The 24,655-nt window shown below is 34.1% G+C and overlaps 2 protein-coding genes and 1 long non-coding RNA gene across 6 annotated transcripts in view; 2 read left to right on the forward strand and 1 right to left on the reverse strand.

Annotated features, from left to right (window-relative positions):
- Window positions 1–3,313, forward strand: part of LOC126807803 (integrator complex subunit 9) — an 18,854-nt gene extending 15,541 nt beyond the window's left edge. For all 4 annotated transcript variants that reach the window (XM_050532628.2, XM_050532629.2, XM_050532630.2 and 1 more), the window contains exons 18-22: window positions 521–607; window positions 979–1,077; window positions 1,780–1,899; window positions 2,100–2,156; window positions 3,145–3,313. In XM_050532628.2, coding sequence (XP_050388585.1) covers window positions 521–607; window positions 979–1,077; window positions 1,780–1,899; window positions 2,100–2,156; window positions 3,145–3,264 — 483 coding nt within the window. In that variant the 3' untranslated portion in view covers window positions 3,265–3,313. The remainder of the gene's footprint in view (window positions 1–520; window positions 608–978; window positions 1,078–1,779; window positions 1,900–2,099; window positions 2,157–3,144) is intronic.
- On the reverse strand, window positions 1,758–12,893 carry LOC126807807 (uncharacterized). The gene is made up of 3 exons (XR_007674176.2): window positions 12,869–12,893; window positions 2,830–2,914; window positions 1,758–1,903 (listed from the first exon to the last, which is right to left on the reverse strand). It is a non-coding gene; the product is annotated as an uncharacterized LOC126807807 (long non-coding RNA).
- On the forward strand, window positions 11,021–23,326 carry LOC126807806 (acyl-CoA 6-desaturase). The gene is made up of 11 exons (XM_050532637.2): window positions 11,021–11,373; window positions 15,992–16,091; window positions 16,206–16,399; window positions 17,168–17,269; window positions 17,761–17,886; window positions 18,452–18,512; window positions 19,223–19,299; window positions 19,397–19,494; window positions 20,316–20,492; window positions 20,844–20,969; window positions 21,380–23,326. Exons 1-11 carry the CDS (start codon window positions 11,188–11,190, stop codon window positions 21,426–21,428), a joined length of 1,296 nt encoding a protein of 431 aa, XP_050388594.1. The 5' UTR covers window positions 11,021–11,187; the 3' UTR covers window positions 21,429–23,326.
- Window positions 23,327–24,655: the final 1,329 nt, after the last annotated feature.

A 24,655-nucleotide genomic window follows, 5' to 3' on the forward strand; every position in this document is an offset into this window, starting at 1 on the left:
CAAGAATATTAAAGTAGCTAAGCTAAGTCTCTAACTCAATATCATCCGAAGTCTTCGACATTGAAAACACAAATTATTTGTCAATTTAAATCAACATTGATGCTGTGATCTTACCAGGAAAAGATGGGCTTCCAATAACCAATATTTTAGAAAAAATAAACACTATTGCTGTAGACTGGAATAACCAGACACTAGAGATTGCCATTTGATTGAGACTTCTGATTGGAAATTAGAGTAAAAACGGAAACGATTGAATGTAAATCAGTTTATATATATTCATATTACATTATTATATGTACGTGTTGCGACCCATTTGTGTGAATTTCTAGGTACCAAATATTAGCTACTTAGCTCCTTTAAGATATTTTTGTCAACAGAATATATTATATTGTAAATAACATTTAGTAAATGAAATGAAAATTTAATTATGTGAGCTCGAGTTTTGATTTTATTCAAATAGATAGTTAATCCAAGGTTGGGGTTATATTGTTAAGTATTTTGTTATGTTTTTATTGTATAGGAACCATCACCATTTACATATAAACATGGTCAAGTTTTATCTTTACCAGTTAAACGGAAATTTGAAAGTGTTGAGATTGATTCTGAGGTAGGTTGTAATATATAAAACAAGCACTATTGAGAGTATTGCTGGAGCAATACCTTTCCCCCTTATAAGAGACTCATACTGTCAATACATTTCTGTAAATATATAATCCTAATACATATATATGCAATAAATTTTCATTGAATTGGTCTTTAACTCTGTGATATACAGAGTACTACAAACCCTCAATAAAATATATGGACCTCAAAATTAAACCTAAAATGTTTTCCCGAAAATGCAAATGACCTATCTGATTAAGAAATTAATGAAATCCCATAAAACATGGACTTTATTTGTAACTCTCAAATATACAGCAATATACATACCTATGTATACATTTAGATTGAGCTATATTTCTAATTATTTGATTGTAGTTAGCAGCTAAAATGGAACCTGTAGAAGTAAAAGCAGGATCTGCTATAACTATGATAACAGGTTCACTTAATGTAAGAGATAACGTTTATATACTCAAGGTATGTATAATTTTCATTACTTTCAATAAATTAACTTTCAAAATTACAATGCAACTTTGTTTAAGATATGAGAAAATTATCTTGTACAATAACAAGTTATTGCCCATGATGTTGTAAGTTCAAACTCTTATTAAAGGGACTATCCCGATTTGAACAGAGTCTCAAAAATAAAAGTCTGAGTACGTATGAAATATAGAGGAATGGTGTATCTACCTTGTCTCAAACTTTCAGCTCAAAATATTGAGTCGTTTGGACATGAATGTCAAAACTGCTTATCCGGACACGTAACCCTTTTAAGATTTCGGGTCAAATTTTTCGTTAAGTGACCTGATAATCGGTTCCCGTTCCTTTAGAGGTCTATACAATGAATGACCCATGTGCTGTACTTGAGAACGAAAGGTAAATTTCACCGACACATTATTTTTATAAAATAAAAGTCTGGTTTTATCCAGACACCGCATTATACAGGGTGGGACACTGTTTTCCATTTCCAGATGAAGACTGACGGGTTTAAGTTGTTCGAAAACGCATCACATAACTTGAGTTAGTTGCTTGGCCCTAAGGTAGGGGATTTTAACACAAAATTAAGCAGTTTTATTCTCCAAAATATTATCGGGATTGGCCCTTTAAAAATAAAAGAACAAGAATGATATTTTATTAGTTTGTATTTTAAGCTTTGTTTTATGTTTATTCTATCTGCAGCCATTACCAAAAGAAGTAGCATCAGGTCAAAAAAGGTCACATGATGGATTTGAAGTTCACAAGAAGTCCTATATATTTGGTTCTCCTAATATTCAGACATTTGTTGATGTTATGACCCAGGTAACTGAAAAAAAGAAAATCTTTCACATCAAATAACATTTACATTAAGACACACTAAAATCCAGAAATCTGTTGACAATAGGATTATTTTGTACCTAAAGTAAATTGTTTCTGTTGCTTGTCTATAAAAATGGTATCATTTATAATGTTAAATAATTAGTTTAAGTGTTGATTGTTGATATCTAGTATTGTTATTACAGCAAGGTATATCATCAATTAAAGTTGAAGATACTGGTAGTGGTTCTATTATACATCTTGTGAGTAATACATAGTTAATACTTTATACCTAGTATCATAAACATAGTAAAAGCAACATTACAACTATAATTAAAGCCACTGGACTATTTACATAGGGATCAGCATATATGAATGGAATTTCATTTCTTCATACTAAACAGAACTCAACCATTTTTGGACTGATATTCTAGTTTGCAAGGGATCACTATGGCACTCAGATCACTCTCAGAGACTTTAATCCCCCGACCGGTCAGATGCTAATTAATGTATTACATGTATTTATTATTGTAAATAGAAAAATAACAGAGATTACTAATACATGCAACATAATGAGCAATTTTCATTTTGAGTTAGGGGGGGTGGATGGCCGAATGGTTAGCATGTGTGCGCTGTATCATAAGGTCTGTCTCTGAGTCAAATGGCATGGTTTTGATTCCCTGGTTGTATGTCACAAAGAATAGCCTATTCAACCTCATGGGTTTTCTGTGGGTCCTCCTGTTTCCCCCCACTGCTAAGGACCCCTACGCGCAAGCGAATTATTGAAATGAAATTGAACCATGTGTTAGTCCTGAGTTGACATCAAACCCCATTTCTCTCTCTCTCTCTCTCTCTCTCTCTCTCTCATTTTGAGTTGTTCTATATTATAAACAGGGGGTTAGAAATTATATTATAGAAAATATTATGTAAAAATACCTGTGTGATCAAAGGTTGTAATAGAGGTTGTAATGTTCCAACAAAGAAAAATAATCCACTGGACAAAATTCCCATCATACAAAACCTAAGAAAATTGGGTACATGAAGGAGGAACAAAACCTCTATAACAGTAACAATTTAAGTAAAAGATATAGTTATATTTTATAGAGAGTGGTTAAATTTTAATTAAAGAAAACTATAATTACATTAGTTTATTTTTAGGCCATAGAAAAATGAGGAAATAATCCCTTGTATCAAGCACTTATCATTTTTACAGGTTATGTTGTCTTTAAATTACTGTGTATTTTATTTCAGCCAAATGACGAAACATTAATACAAGTAGATGGTGATTCAACACATATTATATGTGAAGGTGATGAATCTATTAGAGTTAAGATACGTGATTCATTAATTAAATGTTTAAAAAGGTTATGATTTATAAAAATATAAATGTATATAGTGTATATTAAATCAGATATGTTAATGCTCTTGTGTTTGTAACTTTATATAGGTTGTGGGGGGACATATCTTCCAAGACATATTTTACTAAACTTGTCATTGGTTGGTTATGGATAATCAATGGGTAAAGAAATTCTGGGTCATGGCAAGATACGGGACATTTAATACCCTTTGCATTGATACAATTTTAATGAAATTCAGTGCAGACATATTTGTTGGGAATTTTTTAGTTTTCTATTTTTCGAATGCCAACCACCGAGAGGGCTTAAAAAAAGTCCAAGTTGCCCACAATGGCAAGAATGGAGGCCCTCAGCAATGCTGTTTTTCTGTTGCATAGCTCAAGGTATGGTAGAACAAAATTTATGCCCAAAGTTCTCACAAAGTTCTTAACGTGGATAAATAATGAAATTCTTTAATTATGACAATAATATCACCACCCCCTTAGAGGATTAGGTGCATGGTATTCAATTCCTTAAACATGGGACTCAGACCCGAATGTTTTTCTCAAATGTCCAAAAATAAAACCGAAAGAAAACGCCGATTTCAGGTGATAAACATTACATTGTGCCCGTAAGGTTCGACGGATGGGGTTCGAAATCCGTTAAATGAGCCCCCTTTTCTCTCTGTGCACGAGTCCTTGTATCCAGCGTCAGTCCGTCAGTCATCAGTGCCGTTTTTCTCTGTTTTGTATGGACCGCATTGGATTCACGTGCTGCTCGCTAAGTGGATGTCAGGATATTCCTTTGCGAGTTTCCAAGGAACGGGTGATTTATCCATTACAGAACTACTGTCTAATTAGGATCTGGATCACAACGAGAATTTTCGCTTAAAAATGCCTTTCACCCTGTGATGAGCACAGAAAAGTTTTACCAGAAATATAGTGTATAATATTTTTATCGTATAAGTTTCATCTATGTATACACTTCTGCCACGCCGAGAATATCAGATGCTATGTCGAACCTGATAGACCTCTAAAGCTCATATACGGTGATGTAATTTTTATGTGGACGAACATTTGTCGACGCCTATAGACGTACTTACCCGTTTGCCCGGAAAATCTGGTTGCCCGAAAGTTAAGGATCAACCCTTGTCCTGCGGCTCGTACTCCTACGTCGTCGCCCCTGTTTGTGGGAACTCTACAGATCACAATTTTTTTTATCCGATTTTGATGAAAAATAAAACAAATTATATGATTATATCTCAAAGATCTCGAACGGGTTCGATTTTGGCGCCTATCAGACCGTACCTTTCTGATTGTACAAAAAATATTGTGGCCCCTCAATAATTGCCTCAATTGTATGTTCATTACAAGGATGAGTTCGAATTTCGTGAAATTCGGACCGAAACTATCCGTTAAAATGGCCCGTTCCCTTTAAGCAAATAGTGGCAAAGCTTGTAATACATACATGTATACCAAGATCGTGGACCCTCTAGAGACCGTAATTTACTCCGGTTTAGACGAAATTTAAAGTATGTGTTAAGGCTCACAAGAACTTGGGCGAGTTCGATTTTGGTGCGCAACAATTGAACATACCCAATCAATAATCACCCTTTTTGCAATGGCATGCCCTCCGATAGTCTTATTTAACCTGAAGAAAATATTTTGGCCATTATTCAGCGACAAATCTATGTCTATTTTTTTATACGTCCACATTTTCATGTGGACGTATATTGTCGTCGCCCCTGTTTGTCCGTCCGTCCGGACGTCCTTCCACAATTTGTTTGTGGACACTCTACAGGTCACAATTTTTATCCGATTTCAACGAAACTTAAAATATAGTTTTATCCCCGTAAGATCTCGGTTCCTTTCGATATTGGCATGTATCGGACCATAACTTCATGGATTATGGCCCCTGATTGTACAATTTTGATCCGATTCTGATGAAACTTGAAATGCATGTTTATAACCCAAAGATCTTGGTTCCTGTCGATATTCGCGCATATCGGATCGTAACTTCCTGAATTATGGCCCCTGATTGTACGAAAAATCGCGTTTTTGGCTTGTAGTCCCGGCAGAGGTCACAATTTTTTATCCAATTTAAAAAACCGTTTTAGTATATCACCGTTACACCGTAATAAAGGTTGAGTTCGAATTTCGTGAAAATCGGACCAAAACTGACCGACAAAATGGCCGCCGCTTGTACGCGAATAGTGTAAAAATATGGTATATCAAGATTGTGAACCCTATAGAGGTCACAATTTTTATCCGATTTTGTTGAAACTTGAAATGTAAGTTTATAACCCAAAGATCTCGGTTTCTGTGGATATTCGCGCATATCAGACCGTAACTTCCTGAATTATGGCCCCTGATTGTAGGGGAAATTACGTTTTTAGATTGTGGACCCTATAGAGGTCATAATTTTTATCTGATTTAAAAAACCGTATTACTGTATCACCGTTACACCCTAAGGATGGCCGAGTTCGAATTCCGTGAAAATCGGTCCAAAACTGACAGACAAAATGGCCGCCCTTCGTTCTCAAATAGCGTAAAAATATGGTATTTCAAGGTTGTGATCACAATTTTAATCCGATTTTGTTGAAACTTGAAGTTTATTACACAAAGATCTCGGTTTCTTTCGATATTTGCACATATCGAATTGTAATTTCCTGAATTATGGCCCTTGATTGTAGGAAAAATTGCGTTTTCTAGCTTGTGGACCCTATAGAGGTCATAATTTTTATCCGATTTAAAAAAACGTTTTAGTGTATCAATAGCGTAAAAATATGGTATATCAAAGTTGTGGACCCTATAGAATTCACAATTTTAATCCGATTTTGTTGAAACTTGACATGTAAGTTTATAACCCAAAGATCTCGGTTCCTTTTGATATTCGCGCATATCGGACCGTAACTTCCTGAATTATGGCCCCTGATTGTACGGAAAATCGCGTTTTTAGCTTGTGGACCCTTTAGAGGTCATAATTTTTATCCGATTTAAACCAGCGGCTGCCAGGCAGGATACACCCACATTTTCGAGAGATGGATAGAAAACAAGCTAAACGGAAGTGATTTTTCCTACAATCAAGGGCCATAATTCAGGAAATTACAATTCGATATGCGCAAATATCGAAAGGAACCAAGATCTTTGAGTTATAAACTTACATTTCAAGTTTCAACAAAATCGGATAAAAATTGTGACCTTGATATACCATATAGAGAATCCGCAAGCTAAAAATGCGATTTTTCCAACGATCAAAGGCCATAATCCAGGAAGTTACGTTCGGATATACGCGATTATCCAAAGGAACCAAGATCTTAGTGTGTAATGGTGATATATTCACATGGTTTTTTTTTAAATTGGATAAAAATCGTGACCTCTACATGGAGGGCAAGCTAAAAACGCGATTTTTCGTACAATCAGGGGCCATAATTCATGAAGTTACGGTCCGATATGCGCGAATATCGAAAGGAATCAAGATCATTGTGTTATAAACTTACATTTCAAGTTTCAACAAAATCGGATAAAAATTGTGACCTCTATAGGGTCCACAACCTTGATATACCATATTTTTACGCTATTTGAGAACGAACGGCGGCCATTTTGTCTGTCAGTTTTGGGCCGATTTTCACGAAATTCGAACTCAACCGTCCTTAGGGACGGACGGACGGACAGCGGCGACGACAATATACGTCCACATGAAAATGTGGGCGTATAAAAACCGTATTATTATATCACCGTTACACCCTAAGGTCGGCTGAGTTCGAATTTCGTGAAAATCGGCCCAAAACTGACAGACAAAATGGCCGCCGTTCGTTCTCAAATAGCGTAAAAATATGGTATATCAAGGTTGTGGACCCTATAGAGGTCACAATTTTTATCCGGTTTTGTTGAAACTTGAAATGTAAGTTTATAACCCAAAGATCTCGGTTCCTTTCGATATTCGCGCATATCGGACAGTAACTTCCTGAATTATGGCCCCTGATTGTACGAAAAATCGCGTTTATAGCTTGTTCTCTATCCATCTCTCGAAAATGTGGGCGTATCCTGCCTGACAGCCGCTGGTCTTTTATCTAAGCCATTGGGAAAGATGAAATTATATGACTTATTATTCTGAAAGGCATGTCTCTACTTCATTGTACGTAAATAGAAACCCATAGTACAATAACCAAAATATTGCCATATTTAATTGCTATCCCATTACAGCTTTTGTTTGAAATCAATAGGCATAATTTGCTAGAAATGTTATTCAGTTTGACCTGTAAAGAAAACCATAGCCTAATAAATTATTCAGTTCTTGTTCATTCATTACATCGTTATTATTGAAATAAAATTAAACCATATGTTAGTCCCGAAATGACTTAGTTTGTGTCGAGTGGACGTGAAACCCCATTTCCCTCTCTCTCCCCTGAATTATGGCCCCTGATTGTATAAAAAATCATGTTTTAGCTTGTCCCTCTAGAGCCGAGGTCACAATTATTATCCGATTTAAAAAAAACCGTTCGAATATATATATATCACTGTTACACCGTAATGTTCATTGAGTTCGAATTTTGTGAAAATCGGGCCAAAACTGCCGGACAAAATTGTCGCCCGCTCGTACGCAAGTAGTGTATAGCATCTGGTATATCATGCTTGTGGAACCTCTAGAGGTCACAATGTTTATCCGGTTTTGATGAGAGTTGAAATACATGTTTATAACCCAAAGATCTTGGTTCCGTTCGATACTCGCGCGTATCGGATCGTAACTTACTGAATTATAGCCCTTGAATGTACAAAAAATCACATTTTTAGCTTGCCCTCCATGTAGAGGTCACGATTTTTATCCAATTTAAAAAAAAACCATGTGAATATATCACCATTACACACTAAGATCTTGGTTCCTTTGGATAATCGCGTATATCCGAACGTAACTTCCTGGATTATGGCCTTTGATCGTTGGAAAAATCGCATTTTTAGCTTGCGGATTCTCTAGATGTCACAATTTTTTTCCGATTTTAAAAACCGTTTAAATATTTCACCATTCCACCATAATGAGGGTTGAATTCGAATTTCGGGAAAATCGAAATGAAACTGCCCGTCAAAATGGCCGCTCTTTATACGCAAATTGTGTAAAAGTATGCAATAAGAAGGCATTCTGAACATCTGAGACACGCTACCTGCGGAGAAGTATCTCAGACACAGTCAATAGCCATGATATCCATATCACGTGATCTACACATCACAGGTCATACGTTACATTGTAAACAATAGGTTTATCTTCAGCATTGTTTCCTTTGCACCCATAAAGACTATATAATTCGTCCAGTCCCAACATGTTCTCTCTTCTTCCAATGATTTTTCACAAAAATAACATCTACAACTCATAGATTTGACGTCGTCTTCAATGACAGCGTCTGCGAATGGTTGTTCATAGAGGCTGCCATCTTGGCACTATTTTGTGCGTCGGTCGTGTCTATTTCAGATATACACAATCAATTCTGTTGATGTTTTTAGCGTTGGGATTGACTAATAGTTAATTTATTTCAGTTCTAAAACAAATATTTTAAACTTTAACGGAAATTTAGAAAATAGTCAAATTCTGGCTGGGATTACTGAGCAAAATGGCCATTCCATAGATATCCTATAAAGACTATAAAGATATAGGATATCTATGGGCCATTCATTCAAAAAAAGCTAGCCACCAATTAATTTTCGTAGGTTAGTTACGTACGATAAGATGACATCCTAGCGGGGGTCGGGGGTGCCCCCCCAGTGGGATTGAGGGGGTACCAGGGGCGGATCTAGGAATTTTGAAAAGGGGGGAGGGGGCGCCGCAAAATGAGGGCACTGACTGCGGAGACGGGACACGCCGCTGAGTGGGGTTTTTTTTGCCCCGCCCCCCCTCCCAAGAAAATTATCCGTCATTTCCTTGCATCTGTAGCCATTCCAAGAGCTATTTGGCTGATATTTTCGTCTTTAGAAGTAAACGTTCGGAAATTGTTGAAAAATGCATTAAAATCAAGCAAAAAAGCCAGTTGAACATGCGACTCGAAAATTGTCAAGGCGAGCGAGGATTATGTTGGGAACAATGCTACATCAAGTTGCACTTATGCGCGTCGGTGATGGCATGAGTGTATATGCCGCCGATTCCACAAGATGCTATCATTGATATTTGTCTATAGTCACTCTATACGATTAGGGCACCGTCAGCTAAACAACAAGAACTCGTTTGAAAGTGGGAGCATTAATTAGACCAGACTGGTGTGTTTGAGTCATTTGGGATCCCTGCAACGGGTTGGGAACGGACATATTTGGGTCTGAGAAAAGACACTTTCAAAAAAGGGCACTGGATCCGCCTCTGAACACTCCCCTAGGAAATTTTGAAATTTCGACCTGAAATGGTCTGTGGGGTGTCTGTGGAGTATATCCCGGGCGGGAAGTTAAATATACATGTACTTAGTTCTAAGCTGTTCGTGTCGATCTAGATTAGGAATCTGAATGTAGTTGTTGCAGATGTACTTCGGAATAGTGCAGAATTTGTTTCGTCAGGAATACACTCGGAGAATTGATTCAAGATTTTATTCTCTAACGGTTCGCGGTTTGCGATTCTTGTTGTCAAGCGGGCTGCTTGAGTGAGTATATTGGGCGACGGAAATTTTGGACAATTAACAAGACCGCCCCGTCAACCAGAAATAATATTTCGGGTTTCGGGTTATGGAATCATTACTGATAACAACTTCCCACTTAAAACCCACCCAACATGAAATCGTTGATATCATTTTTTTCTGACCGAAAAAAGGCCACTTTATTCTCGATTTTTTGGAAATGGCCCGGGTCTTCATTATTTTTTCTACAAATTATAAAAAAAAGAGGCATTTGCCTCCGTTGCCCAAACCATAATCCGTGACAGATTCTAGAGCTATAGCCCCTGCTTTTCACGCAAAATTTGAAATATGTATAGGCTAGATTTTGTAGGACCTCCGGAGTGGCTACCATTGTTGTACCATTCTGACGAAACTTAACAAATATGTTAAGGATCAAAAGATTTTGAATGCGAGGATGAGTCCTATTGATTTTATCTCTTTGCCATCCATTTCTTGCAAAATGTGAATGTATCTTATATGGCAACCGCTTGTTTTAACTGGTCATAACTGATAAGCAGCAGTGAATTATTTGATAGATAAAGGACACAAAGAAAGAGTAGGACTATAAATTAAACTCTGTTCTGTCGTTTTTCTAATTATCTAATCTGTAATGTAACGGACGTGAGATGGACTTGAAATAAAGATCGACAGTTCAGTTATCTAATCGCGACTCTCGCAAGCGTGGGGCTCTTACCCCCCCCCCCCCCGGTTTTGATTAAACCCCAATTTATTTCACTTATCAGAAAGTGTGACAGAGAGGCGGGCTAGCCTTTTTTTAAAAGTCCCCTGTTTTCTTCGGAAGGCGGTATACCAAAAAATAAAGTTCCACTCGAAAACTCTTTTTTTTTAAACTCATCGCCTACCAGTAGTACTACTAGTTGATTTTCATCTGAATTGATTTTTTGGTAAGTTCCGTCGCACCAAATGGCACACGTGTATTATATCATGATAAAAGAATGATCACTTTTTTTTAATTGTTACCTCAGGTCGGTCATTTACCGTTGCGGTATCAAAGATCAAAAATATAAATCTCATATCCGCATCTTCTGTTGTACTAGGCTACGTGATTATTTAATCGACCCACGCGCGAGATGTCAAATCGGCCCTTTGAATACAGCGATTGGTCTAGAATTATGATGCGAGTTGTGGAAGAGGTTCATAGTTGAAGGTGAAGGACAGCAAATAAACCGGTATTTGAGCCGGCCGGTTTTTATCATTTGTTAGCATTTATTCACTTTTATTTTCCCATTGACTTTTAAATTAATACATGGACAGTCGACATCTCGTCACTGACAGTCTTTCTTGTCTTTAGTAAATGAATGAAATTTTGGCAAAATGTGTCAAGAAGAAAAACGAAAAGATAAATTAGCTGAATATTCTTGGGAAGAAATTCGGCAGCATGCGACAAAGACAGACCGGTGGCTGGTTATTGAAGGTATTGTATATGATGTCAGTATTTGGGCCAAGAAGCATCCAGGCGGTGAAAGAATCATCGGAAACCACGCAGGCGAAGATGCTACGGTAATATATTTAAAATCGTAATAATTTATTGTAAAGAAAACATAATTGGGCAATTTTTATTTCAAAATATTTAACCATTTATATGACAATTAATGTAGTTAGTAAATTAAATACTCACGTACACTACATTTTAAATATTTGAATGGAAATATTTAATTATAAATGTTTAAGTGAAATATTTAGATATTTGAATTGAATTATTTTAATATCTCAATTCAAATATTTATATATTTCAATTCAAATAGTTTTTCAAAGCTATTTTATATTGTTTTGTATTTTCTAGTACTATCGTCATTTATTCAATGTAATTTTTTCAACATCCAATATGAATAATATTAATATTATGTGAGATTATGAAGGCTACTTACTTAAGCTAGTCACAAATGAAAAGATGTGTTTTGCAGCGCTCTGCTTTTTTTGTTATTTGTGTCTCACAGAGAATAGATTTTTTTGTTATATGCAGAATATTAACCTTTTTGTTTTTCTTGTTACATAAAACAACGAAAACTGTTATTGACGTAGTCAATAATTTGCTGACAGTTTGATTTTTTGTTGAAATACATGGCACACATGATCATCATCATGGATGAAAAAATGGCAAAAGCTCCTGCTACTTAAAGGAGCCATGGCTCTAAAATTCATTATTTTTTGTAATATTCGAAATTAAAAACACAAATTAAAATTCAATATTGGTCCATTTCAATCCATTGATGTTGTTCTGTTGCCGTGAAAATGTGGTATCATGATATCAAATATTTAAGACACAATGAATGTTTTGAAATATGGTACAAGAGTTGTGTACCAAATCGTTTCAGGCTCAAAATCAATAAACAAAGAAAAACATATCCTAAATTATAAAGTGGCAGTAAATAGTAATGGCCGATTCACAAATGATAAAATAATAATAAAAAAAAATGTTTAGAACGGACGAAGCAGGCTTAAAGGACTGTCATTCAGTTTGGACTGTTCACGTATTTCACCGAACATAACTGATTAGAAATTACATTTTTTTTTTTTTTTTAAATTGAGTATAAATCACTTTATATACACTGATATTAACTTTTAGATCCATTTATGGCACCAAAAAATAGTCATATGCCCTTTAAAGCAGGTCCTAAAGGCAAATTTACAGGAAACCATGTAGCTATAGTGGTGAAAGAAAAATCCAAAATCCTACAAAATTTGTATAGATTATATCACCTAGAAATCTGCAAAAGCACCCAAAATTATCTAAAACTAAATAATCTCACTATTACCAGTATGATAAACTATGACTTCAATTAGTAAAATTAAAATCTGATCGAATCACTAAATGCTTACTTTTAATAGATATTTTCTAGATGTTTAATAAATTTAGTTTGATCTAGAAAATATCTATTAAAAGTAAGCATTTAGTGATTCGATCAGATTCACAATCAAAAAATATATTTACATTTATATTTTATCCCAATTTTTAAAAAATATATCTTTCATGTTCTATTAAAGAGTCCCATACCGTTATATTTTGAGTGCCAGTCCACCATACCAGTAGGCTTATACCATCATCCAAAAGTTTGCCTGTCAAGTTATACAGAATAATTAGGGATTTTGACTAGACTGTCAGTATACAAGTTGATTAGAAATGGAGAGAGGAGAGACAGACACACACACACACAAACTAGGTCATTTCAGGACTAACATGGTTTAATTTTATTTCAATAATGTACTTTGGTGTAGGGTCTGTGAAAAAGTCGAAGAACTGAGAGAAAATCCACAAAGTCGGTCAGGCGACCCTACTCCTTGTCGCCTACATACATGGAATCAAAACCACACCACTTGACTCTCAATGAGAGACCTTATGGTCTATAGCGAATGCCTAAGACCATTCGCCCACCTCTGCTTGTCTTTAGGAGGAAAGAAGAGAACATGGAGAACACCAATAATACACTTATTGTTGACAGACATTAATGTGATATAAAGCTTTTATTAAATTAAACAGTCGATTATAAATATTTTATTCAGGTGTTTCATGATTGTACATCTAAAAAAACTAAACATTTTATCATGGTTTGCATTCCAGAATTCAGTTGCATAAAATTAGAAAAACAGTTAACTAGTTTATTGTAGCTAGGTCAAAATATATTAATTCTTATATTTCCTATATGGGATCTAAATTCAAATTTAGAATATAAAAGGTACACAAAGAATTTATTCACTCTATGAACATAAGAAATGAAAAGGGGTGTTTGGTGTTTTAGAGAGAGAGAGAGAGAGACAAAGAGACAGAGAGTCCACTCGACACAAACTTGGTCATTTTGGGAATAACACATGGTTCAGTTTTATTTCAATAATTCACTTGCGTGTAGGTGTCTTAAGCAGTGGAAGGTAACCGTAAAACAGGGGGAATCGAAACTATGCCAGTTGACTCAATGACATACCTTATGATACAGCGTGCATGTGTTAACCATTCAACTATCCAACCACCCTGTTTGGTGTTTTAAAAAGCATATGCTGCCTCTTATATAACACCCATCAGTCCATCATTAATTATAGTTAGAAATTAGAATCTTGGATTTAAAGGATAATTTGCATTTTGCAATATTTGCATTACTAAATGTGCAAATAAGATCTTCAGTTTTTTCATATAAATTGAATTGTAACCTGTACCTTTCACAGATGCACGGACCAAAAACCCTTATTTTTGGACACAAATCAAAGAGGTCTAGCCAGTTTGTAAAATTTAATGGATTGTAGTCTGTGATTTAACATTCCGTTGTCAGTTCTAATTACCCGATGTCCACAGGGGTTTAACATATATAAACATCTCTTACATTATTTATAAATCTAGAGGAGTGTTGATCATGTTTATCAACAGTTTACTCTCAAAATAGATCTTTGTAAACAACAGCTCATTGATAAACATGATACAATTGTACTAAACATTTACACGTAGGCCTAATAATAGCCTTCTATCAGTCTTTTCAGATAAGATATTTGTTTGTTTGATTTTGAATTAATGATTAATTCTTATTTCTGGACACGTAAAGATACACTGTGTAAGAGCTAAATCTGGATATTGCACTTGCAAGTCTTTTATATTTTGGCTTCAAACCTTATAATTTTATATCAACTATTATTTAGACATTTATTCACATAGCGTAATTTGAATGAAATTTTAAATATACTGTATTCCTTTCAATATCTATATTTGAACTATTATAGCAAGAAAAGGACAGCTCTTTATCTAAATCTTACATAATGTATCTTTTAAGCAACATTGTCCTTTGTCAGTTGAATAGAATGAATACATGAAATTTAAATCATGTATCAACATATACCTAATGAATGAATATGTGAAGAACTAAGGAAGAGATGAATAAGTACTGGTAAATACAGATGATGAAATCATTATATGCAATGTGAATATTTGTACTTGAACTGTTGTAAATATATGATATCAAAGTTAAAGGCTCAATACCACTCTTGCTGTAACTGAATAATATGTTCCAATCTTTATTCTGGTCAACAAATTGTACTATTTTAGAATATTTCAATTAATTGATGATACAAATTTCATCTTAACATAATGGTTTGAAACGTCTAACGTAAACCTTTTCAAATGAAACTTCGATTTAAAAATATTTTCGAACTCTCTGGACAAGTAAAATAGGATGTAATGGATAATTTACACAACAGGTAGGACACTTAAACATCTAGTACTTAGATAGAGATATTATTTATTTTCTGGAGCTTTCAAGCCAGCAAGAGTGTTATTGTCCCTTTAAACAATTTTATAAATGGCATTCAATAAGCAAGGTTATTGTTACTTGACATATAAAAGATAAGATAAAGTGATATTTCAACTATTAATAGTTTTAAAAGATGTTAAACATGGAATTGTATGTGATAAACAGTTACAACAGACTATTTTCTTATAACCCTTCTAAAGTCAAAATTAAAATAACGGAGATATTGTCCTGTTGGTTATTGAAATGAACCGTAAGGCCAAAGACATTTCTTAATCAGTCCCCTTTAAAATTATTCATCAACACTGGGGCAATATTGCAAACAGATTGTTTCATTAATTTTTTTTTTTTCTTATCTGATATTGTGTCTGGTCTGGGTATGTGTGGTAATTGTACTGTTTTTATTCTGTACCTGTCCTTCTTGTCAGCTGTCTAGTAGTTTTGATGGGACAAAAATCTTAGGTCCTGTGTATACATTGGATGCACATTAAAGATCCCTTGGCATAAGGAATTCAATATAAGAGTAGACCGTAGCGCCGCTGTCCAGGTAAAATTTCCCTCATAGCACACTGTATGGTGAACGGCCATCTTCATTAGCCCAGTCAGAACATAACAGTAGGATGTTAAACCCCATTTCATTTCATATTATTTCATGTCCTTCTTGTGCAGTTATTCAACATGGTCAATTACACAATTGAAATCTATTCAGACAAGGTGTTGTAAGGTAAAATGTCGCTCAGTAATAAACAGTAGAGCCAAATTGTATTTCATAGAATTGTATCCTGACATCCTGTGCATATCACAAATTCGTGATTGTTCTTCATATTGCTGCTCGGAAGAAGAGAAAAGGGAAATACAGATAATAATGTCAATGTTAATTTTTTTTTTTTCAGGATGCTTGGACAGCCTTTCACGCTGATAAGAAAATGGTGATGAAGTATTTGAGACCATTGATGGTTGGTCGTCTACGACCCGAAGATGATTATGAGGCAGGTGTAATTATATCGTTATATTTGAGACAATGAGTACCAGTAATGGAGGGAGGGCTGTTTATCTTTATTATAGTTTTTGAATACATTTGTTGGTATTTCATTTAATTTCAGACAGATTTACAGAAAGATTTCCGTAGTTTACGAAGACAAGTAGAGGAAATGGACATGTTTAAACCCAGCAAATTATTTTTTGCCCTGACATTAGGACAGTTGGTGGTGTTCGAGATGCTTGCTGTAGCTATATTTTGGTATTTTGGAACTGGTATAATACCATATCTACTCGCATCCGTATTTCTAGTCACAGCTCAGGTGAGTTCCAAGTTTATATTGTTTTAAATTATTAATATCATAATGAAATCTGGAAAACAAATAGTGAAGATGAGGATAATTGGATAATTACAAAGTAAGATAATAGCACATTAGCATTAGCAGGCCCTTAGCTAGCAGGTTGGGGTGGCAAGGGGGGGCCGAACCACGCCCTTTCCATTGGACGCAATATGAATCCAACAACTAACGTGCCCAGATCAGTATGGGCGTCACCATAAAGCTGAGTGACATTGATTTGGCCGCCCCCTCCCCCCCTGCTAGCTACGGGCCTGATTAGACAATAGGGACATTTCAAGGAAAGTACTTTTTATAAGCCCACATCTGATCTATTTAAAATCTATATATATCTATATATGTTAGAGATTTCAACAATTTCTGATAATAACCCCAAACGTTATTGCCCTTGACAAACAACTTGTAGCTTCATGAAATAAACATAATCCCTTTAACAGCTGAACCCAGTGCTCTAGAATGTTGTGGTTCAGTGCATTAGTCATTACCTGACAAATCATGATGTTCGGGGTTCAATCCCGGTGTTGATGGAGGAAGTTCCCTGGGATTTTCCAGCATGGTTTCCCTTGTCTGTAATGAAGGACTGAGGGCCTGGCAAGTGTCCACTCATTTGGATGGGATGGAAAACTGTAAAAGAATTCAACTGCTATCAGAACAAAATGTTAAAACCCCATTTCATTCATTCATTCTATATTTGTTAAAAATGTAAAATGAATTCTGTTTCTTTCTATTTTGTAGGCTCAAGCAGGATGGTCACAACATGATTTTGGTCATCTTTCTGTATTTAAATCTTCTAAATGGAATCATCGTATACATATATTTATCTTAAATGTCTTCAAGGTGAATTATGGCCCTTTGTTGACTTAAATTTTTTAAATGTGAGCTGTTTTATAACTTTATTGTGACCAGAAATTGCTTCTTTCGGTGATATTTATGTTAGATCTAAACTTTTGGATATTTCCTGTTTGATATTGTTAATATTCACTGGTATTATTAGAATAGAAGAAATTATAACTTCATAGGTTTAAGAAATTATAATACTAATGTCTATGCCAGCATGTGTACAAATACTGTATAGTTTTCCCCTGTATTTGTAAACTGTAAAATGAAACGAGGTTTATCTCGTAAAAACTATATCTATTTCACTTGCTATACAAAAATGTCCATATAGCAAGCATTAAATCACTTAATTTGGGTATCTGTATTAGATCAAATTTGCACGATTTTTGTTTTGCCGTTAATCCTACCGAAAATGATAAGTTTTCCTATGGGCTCAGTATTTTATTTGTCACTAGTTAGCAAGACTCATTTTTTGAATTAAATCTTTTCAGGGGGCATCATCATCATGGTGGAATTATCGTCATTTTCAACATCATGCCAAACCTAATATTATCAGAAAGGATCCAGATATTAGATTGGACTATCTGTTTATGGTAGGCAAGACTTTACCAATCGAGGTAAATAATATTATTATAATCCAAACAACACAGTTATTGTATTCAAATATACAACCATCATTTCAACATCAAAATGAGTTCAAGTATCAAGAGATATTAAAAATGTTAAATTTGCCTTCTTATGATGGTGGGGTGGGGTGGGGTGGGTGGCTGAGTCACAGCATGGGTTTCCTTAGGGTTCTTGGGTTTCATCCCATTGCTATGGGCCTAGTTTAAATCTGACTGAATCCAAGCCAGGATATTATATAGCGTTGGTATTTTTATTTTGTTTTCTTAATTAAATATTGAATCATAAATCTGAGTACATATTAATGTGGATTAGGTATTTGACATTTTAGCTACAAATGCTAATGGTGTATCGGGACTTTCATCCATAGAAAGTAATTTATGGACATGAGTGTCACTGTGCAAAATTCTCTGAAGTTTGCTTGGTAGTTTTAGATAGATATATGGTGGTATGAAAATGTATGAATTTATTACACTTGAAAATATTAGTTGATAGGATACCATTTAATTTGATGTTTTTATAATAATATTAATCCTATTTTATTATGTTTTTTTTCAGTGGGGCAAGAAGAAGAAAGGATTTATGCCTTACAATAAACAACAAACTTATTTCTATTTTGGTAAGTAATTAAAAAACCATTGTAAATAGATTGGATCTGATCTTAGAACATTGTAGAATTCAGTTATTTGTTTATTTGAGCTCAGATTAGTTAGAATTTAGATCGAATATAATAGTAAAGAGAATGAAGGGTGTATAATCCAAACTTTGAAACACAAAACCCAGAAAAATATTTGGTACCAGGTATTTGTCATGAACTTTAAATGAAATGAAATACCAACGAATGTGTGTGATTCCTGTTGAACGATCTTGTTACATCGACACCGTGTACATAAACTTGGGCACTCTTTATTATTTAAGATAACTCTTTTTACATAGTTTCTATACACCACATAGGTCTAGAAGTATCAAAGTGCTAAAATGTTGGAATATGAATAACATATTGAGGTGGCTATGACAATAATACCAGTATAGAATTGTGGGGTCCTAGCCCAATAATTATGTGGCACCTCTATAGTAGAGAAAACACCCACTACACAAGACTCAATTATGAAACAGTTTGCCTAGAAATTTCGCAGCACGAGAATCCATCATGAATAGAGAGTTTACAATAAGTCATAGAATGATATTTCGATTAATTGTTCTTTATTAATAGAACTTTTCTCAGGATAAAATGGAATTTCTGTTAATCTATTATTGATTTATTGGCCAGATGTGAGTTTTGTAAATTACCCTGATTCTTGTTTAATAATATTTATATATATTTTTCAGTTCTACCACCTTTGTTGTTACCAATCTACTTCAACTTCGAAATTCCATATTTTCTCATGAAAACAAAAAACTATTGGGTAGGTAGAATCAATTTTACGGTTTCTAATTATTTTTAAATTTATTTAATGACATAAAATTATTGTAGGTTTTCATTTTCTTTTGTGTTGCTTTCAGGAAATATTTTGGATGTATTCATTTTTTGCTCGATATCTACTGATGTTCTATCCATTTGTTGGTTTTTGGGGAACTTTTATATTGTACTTCTTTGTCAGGTTAGTGTAGACAATACAGTCCAATATAACATAGAATAAATAGTACAAGACACAAACACGGGTCTCTTAGTGACATATCACAATACAGTCCAATATAACATAGAATAAATAGCACAAGACACAAACACGGGTCTCTTAGTGACATATCACAATACAGTCCAATATAACATAGAATAAATAGCACAAGACACAAACACGGGTCTCTTAGTGACATATCACAATATAACATAGAATAAATAGTACAAGAATATAACATAAACATATTAATCTGAATATAAAACAGCTACATGAACCTACCAATGAGACATCATCTTAGATGAGCCTAGCAACAGATGTTAAACAGTGTGCAGGAAAGAGTTAGGCCTTGTTTTCCATATACGCATTTCCCCCAGCGAAAAAAGTTGGTCTAATGAAAATGTAATGTGTACGCAACAGGATGTTTACATTGTTTGTTTGTTGCGTTGTACAACTAAGTATATCAACCGCTCTTGTTGATGCTAATGCAGCTTGCAAATAGCAGATTTTTTGGACATGGTGTTATTATAAAAAGGTGGTGACTCAACAAAACAATGTCGGACTCCATGCTGTAAAGAGAAATTCTCACTTATGATGTCATTTCTGTGGGATTCCCCAAATGTTTTAGCGATTTTTGTGTACACATCTAAATACAAAATCATGCACGGAACCAAACGTGTACAAAGCGTGCCTAAGAATGTGAGGCTATACCATGTATTGACAGTTTCCACGAACATCAATAGTTATAAGATTTTCTGTATGTGTTTTTTAATATTATCTTTATAGTAATATCTTTTATCTTTCAGATTTTTGGAAAGCCATTGGTTTGTCTGGACAACACAGATGAACCATATACCAATGGAGGTTGATAAAGAGAAAGGACGAGACTGGGTAACCATGCAACTTGCTGCTACATGTAATGTTGATCCATCATTCTTTAATGATTGGTTCAGTGGACATCTTAATTATCAAATAGAGCATCAGTAGGTTGAGCTAAAGTTTCTCAACGCTAATAAGCAAATATCAGTGATGATTTTGTTTCAGTAAGGGGGTGTGGGGGGCTTTGTGTTGTGAATTGTAGATCCATCAATAATAATAAACAATCTAGTAAGACTTCGAACAGTGATATCTTCGCTCAAAATAAAGTAATTTGAATGAAATTTTCAATATATTCATTTTGAACTAATATAGCAAGAACAGCCAGCTCTTTATCTAAATCTTACATAATGTAATGTATGGTAATGTAACACATTTAATTTCAAACTATAAATATAATGTAATTTCAACTTACAATTATTCAAAGTTGCTATTGATATTTCACCATTTATTTTCAGTTTATTTCCTTCTATGCCACGCCACAATCTTGCTAAGGTGATGCCACTGTGTAAATCATTATGTAAAAAACATGGTATAGAATATACCAGTAAACCATTGTTAACAGCATTTAAAGATATAGTTGGGTATGTAGTAAAGTATATTGACAAGGGAGATAATATGCTAGCATGTAATCAATCGGTTTCATATAATTTTCAATATTTTTGGACCAGGAACTCTGCTCCATATGCTGCTCATCTTGTTGGGGGCGACGCTCTTTGAAAAAAGCCTAAGACTCCCACATTCAACATGGAATGCTTGTTCCTGGGATAATAGGGTATATGTTGACAGTCTTTGATTTTTGATATGGTGTCACAATTTCAATTAAAACTGTAACCTGTGTCCTTACAGCTGGATTGTCAAAAGACAATGGTTAATATGACTACTTTCTTGTATTTATTTTCTGACTGTATATTTATTGACTGACTGTATATTTATATTGACTGTATATTTATATTGACTGTATTATAATATTGACTGTATTTTATATTTCCAGTTCATTAAAGGAATCTGGTGAATTATGGTTTGAAGCTTACAACATGTAATCAAGATACAGATTTCTACTCCCTATTCATTTCATAGTATTTCAATTTAATTTATGGTCACAGACAAGTAATTACTTCTTTATGTTGGTACCCTCGATTTGTAGTTCCTCTATATTACTAATTCTGTCTTTCTCCCTTTTCCCCTGTTTTTCATGGGAATTTTTGTTGACTTTTGGGGACAACTAAAATCAAAGTAGAGTGTTTGAATTTCCATTTTCTGACAGATTTTGGTGAATATTCACGACTTTGGGGAGGAAAGATCAGGCATATGAATTAGAGTGATACCACTGCCTGTAGATTGCTTTGACCAGTCTTAGCGAAAATCGAAATGGTCAGCCCCTTTCAATATTTTTATCAGATGATCGTGACATATTGAACTGGACAAAGAATTACTAGGCTGAATCCTGCGGGTTAACAGACAAAACAAGAGTTACGCCCCTTTATACCACACTCACTGATAAATGAACAGGATATCTTTTACAAGATCAATGAGCTGCCGTTCTGGAGATTTTAAATCTAGATCAACCTGTTATGTTATGTTATGTCAAAAATATCCCCCCCCCCCCGGTGAAAAGTGCTAACATATCTGAACAGTGTCATTAATTTATAAAGTGTGTCTGGATATAAGCATGTCTATAAGACACACAATGTTTGAAGTGATGTATTTCAAGTTTAATTTTGTATTCTCTTTATCTAGACCATATGAAATAACAAAATCTTCTGGTCATAGGTCAAAGTTGTTAGTGGTGTTTTTCATTTTTTGTTATATTATTAATCAGAATAAGCTATTTCCTGAAAATTATAGACTGGAAAAATGGGGAAAAGCTTTGTATGATCTAGTCTACAAGAAAATATATTTAGAACATGTGTTGTTGTTTTTTTTTTTAGTTGTTCATAGTCAGTGAAGACTATTATTGTGAAAAATACAGAAAATATATTTCCCATTTAATTTAAAATCTTCTTTTGTAGAAATAATATTGAAATGGTGTAAAATTGATGGTAAAATTATTATTAATCAAATGAAGTATACCCCTTTAATCAAACTGATTACAAGGACAAATATAATATGCTTGTTTCTTGAATAGTTTTATATCCACATTCCATGAATATATTTTGTTATGGAAAATCAAATAGTGCTAAAATGATTATTTATTATAAATAAAGATCTATATCTATTAATGTTCCCACTGATACATCCATTCAACAATTCTTCTACATGTTTAATGTTTTTAAGATATTTTTGTAGAACTTTCAGTAATTGTTTGACTATATATATATAAGGAGGTTCTCTCTAAATACAATATTATTAATCTTGCCACGTTGGCCCAGGGTCAACCACAAAGCTACTGGTGGATGTATTTGTATGTCCACAATATATATAATATATTGTAGTAGTCAGCCCCTTGTTTCTTTCATCTACAGATTCAAAAGTTATTTTCCAATTAATATCCAATATTTATGTTCATTGACATTAAATGCAGTCCAATATTGATTCAGTAATTAATTTCAGATCTATTGCCCTTGATCATCAAATTGATTTGAAATTTATACACAATTTGACCTGTTTGAAAACCTCTACGACAGACTGAACTTTATAAATGTTATGAGATAATTTTCAACAATTTGTAATAATTACTTAAAGAGTTATTGATCTTGATTGCTATGAAAAATCTTGTTGATACTCTAGCAACTAATACTTCTAACAGATTTGCTTATAATTTAACGCATTGTAAATACTAGTGAGAATAAAAAGTTTATTGATTTCAATGTGTTCATAATAACCGGTGATCAAATAATGTTATATATTTATGTAAAAAAAATACCGGTTTTGTTTTAACATTATGTTTAACATTAATTACTTGTAAAATGAAATATGGTATTAAAGTTTTTGATCCTTATTTGAGGGTTTTTTAATCATCCATCCTCAGCTGAAAATATACACGGAATATGGTCAAACATGCCAGTCTCACCTATATCTTTTAATGCAAAAATCTTTTAATGAACCTTTTTTTAATCCTAGTTAATCCAAGCCAGGAGATTATCTACTGTAGATATTTTGATATTGTTTTCTTAATTAATCATTTTAGCATGGATTAAACCGTGAAATAAATATTGCTCGTATTAGAAAAATCCTAATTTCGAGGACTGCATGTTATGAGAAAATGTGTCCGTGGCGTGCATCCCTGGTTTCAGTTGGCAATTTTCTTTTGTCCCTCGCCTTCTGAATACTTGTAGGTGATTTATAATTGGTTCCTCCGTCCGTCTGTTCGTCAGAATTTTGGGACACAGCAACTCCGTTCTAATTGAGCTAAAATTTTCTGTCTTGGTGTAGTTGTTCTTTGGATGAATGTGGTGACTCGTTCGACGACAGTGAGGATTTGTCCAAACACAGAAAAGTAATTCCATTTTTCGGTGTTTTGTAACATAACTTTGATTGGGTGTGAATAATGAAACCTAGTTTCAGTACCTTGATGAACAAGAATTTGCATCACAATCACACACATGCAATTTGCCATTCTGCATACAGAGAACTATCTACTCTACTTGGAGAATAGATCTCTGCCCTAAATGACCGCCATATCCAACAATTATTATACTGTTTAGTACTCTGATTCACATCTGTATATCCACACAAAGACTAGTTAAAGCCTTTCATTAAATGAAAGCAGAATATATACTTCTCAAAATTCTCGAAATATTCTAAGTGTTTTCGACTAAAATCGTCAATTTAGGACTTAACTTGTCGGTCAACTAGCGGTAGTATGAAGCTGACCATCACCAGAATGATGGATACCAAGTATCACCCAGTAGCATAAATCACAGAAAAACGACTTCTAGACAAAAGTCTAGTTTTTTCCGGCAGTTTCGGTCCGATTACGACATTCAAACTCAGTCATCATTATGGTGTAAAGGTGATATATTTGAACGTTTTTTTTTAATCGGATAAAAACTGTGACCTCTATAGGTACCACAAGCTAAAACGCGATTTTTCGTACAATCAGGTGCCATAATTCAGGAAGTTGCTGTCGGATATGCGTAAATATCGAAAAGAACCAAGATCTTGAGATTATAAACATGCATTTCAAGTTTCATCAAAATCGGGTGAAAATCCCCTTGTATATACTTTCAGACCGCAAGTTATTCCGGGCATAGAGATTTACCATTATAGGTTTATAAACATGCTTTTGGGGTCATTCTCTTTTTTGAAGATACCCAGTAGTGTTAAC

The sequence above is a fragment of the Patella vulgata genome, chromosome 9 (genome assembly GCF_932274485.2).
Source record: "Patella vulgata chromosome 9, xgPatVulg1.2, whole genome shotgun sequence".
Taxonomy (NCBI): Eukaryota; Metazoa; Mollusca; class Gastropoda; family Patellidae; genus Patella; species Patella vulgata.

Bases quoted from the DNA above. Each gene is read 5' to 3' on its own strand.
- LOC126807806 (XM_050532637.2), top strand. From the start codon at position 11,188: ATGTGTCAAGAAGAAAAACGAAAAGATAAATTAGCTGAATATTCTTGG. The intron at 19,300-19,396 runs GTAGGTAGAATC...TGTTGCTTTCAG, and splicing joins TGAAAACAAAAAACTATTGG to GAAATATTTTGGATGTATTC. The intron at 20,493-20,843 runs GTAGGTTGAGCT...ATTTATTTTCAG, and splicing joins AATTATCAAATAGAGCATCA to TTTATTTCCTTCTATGCCAC.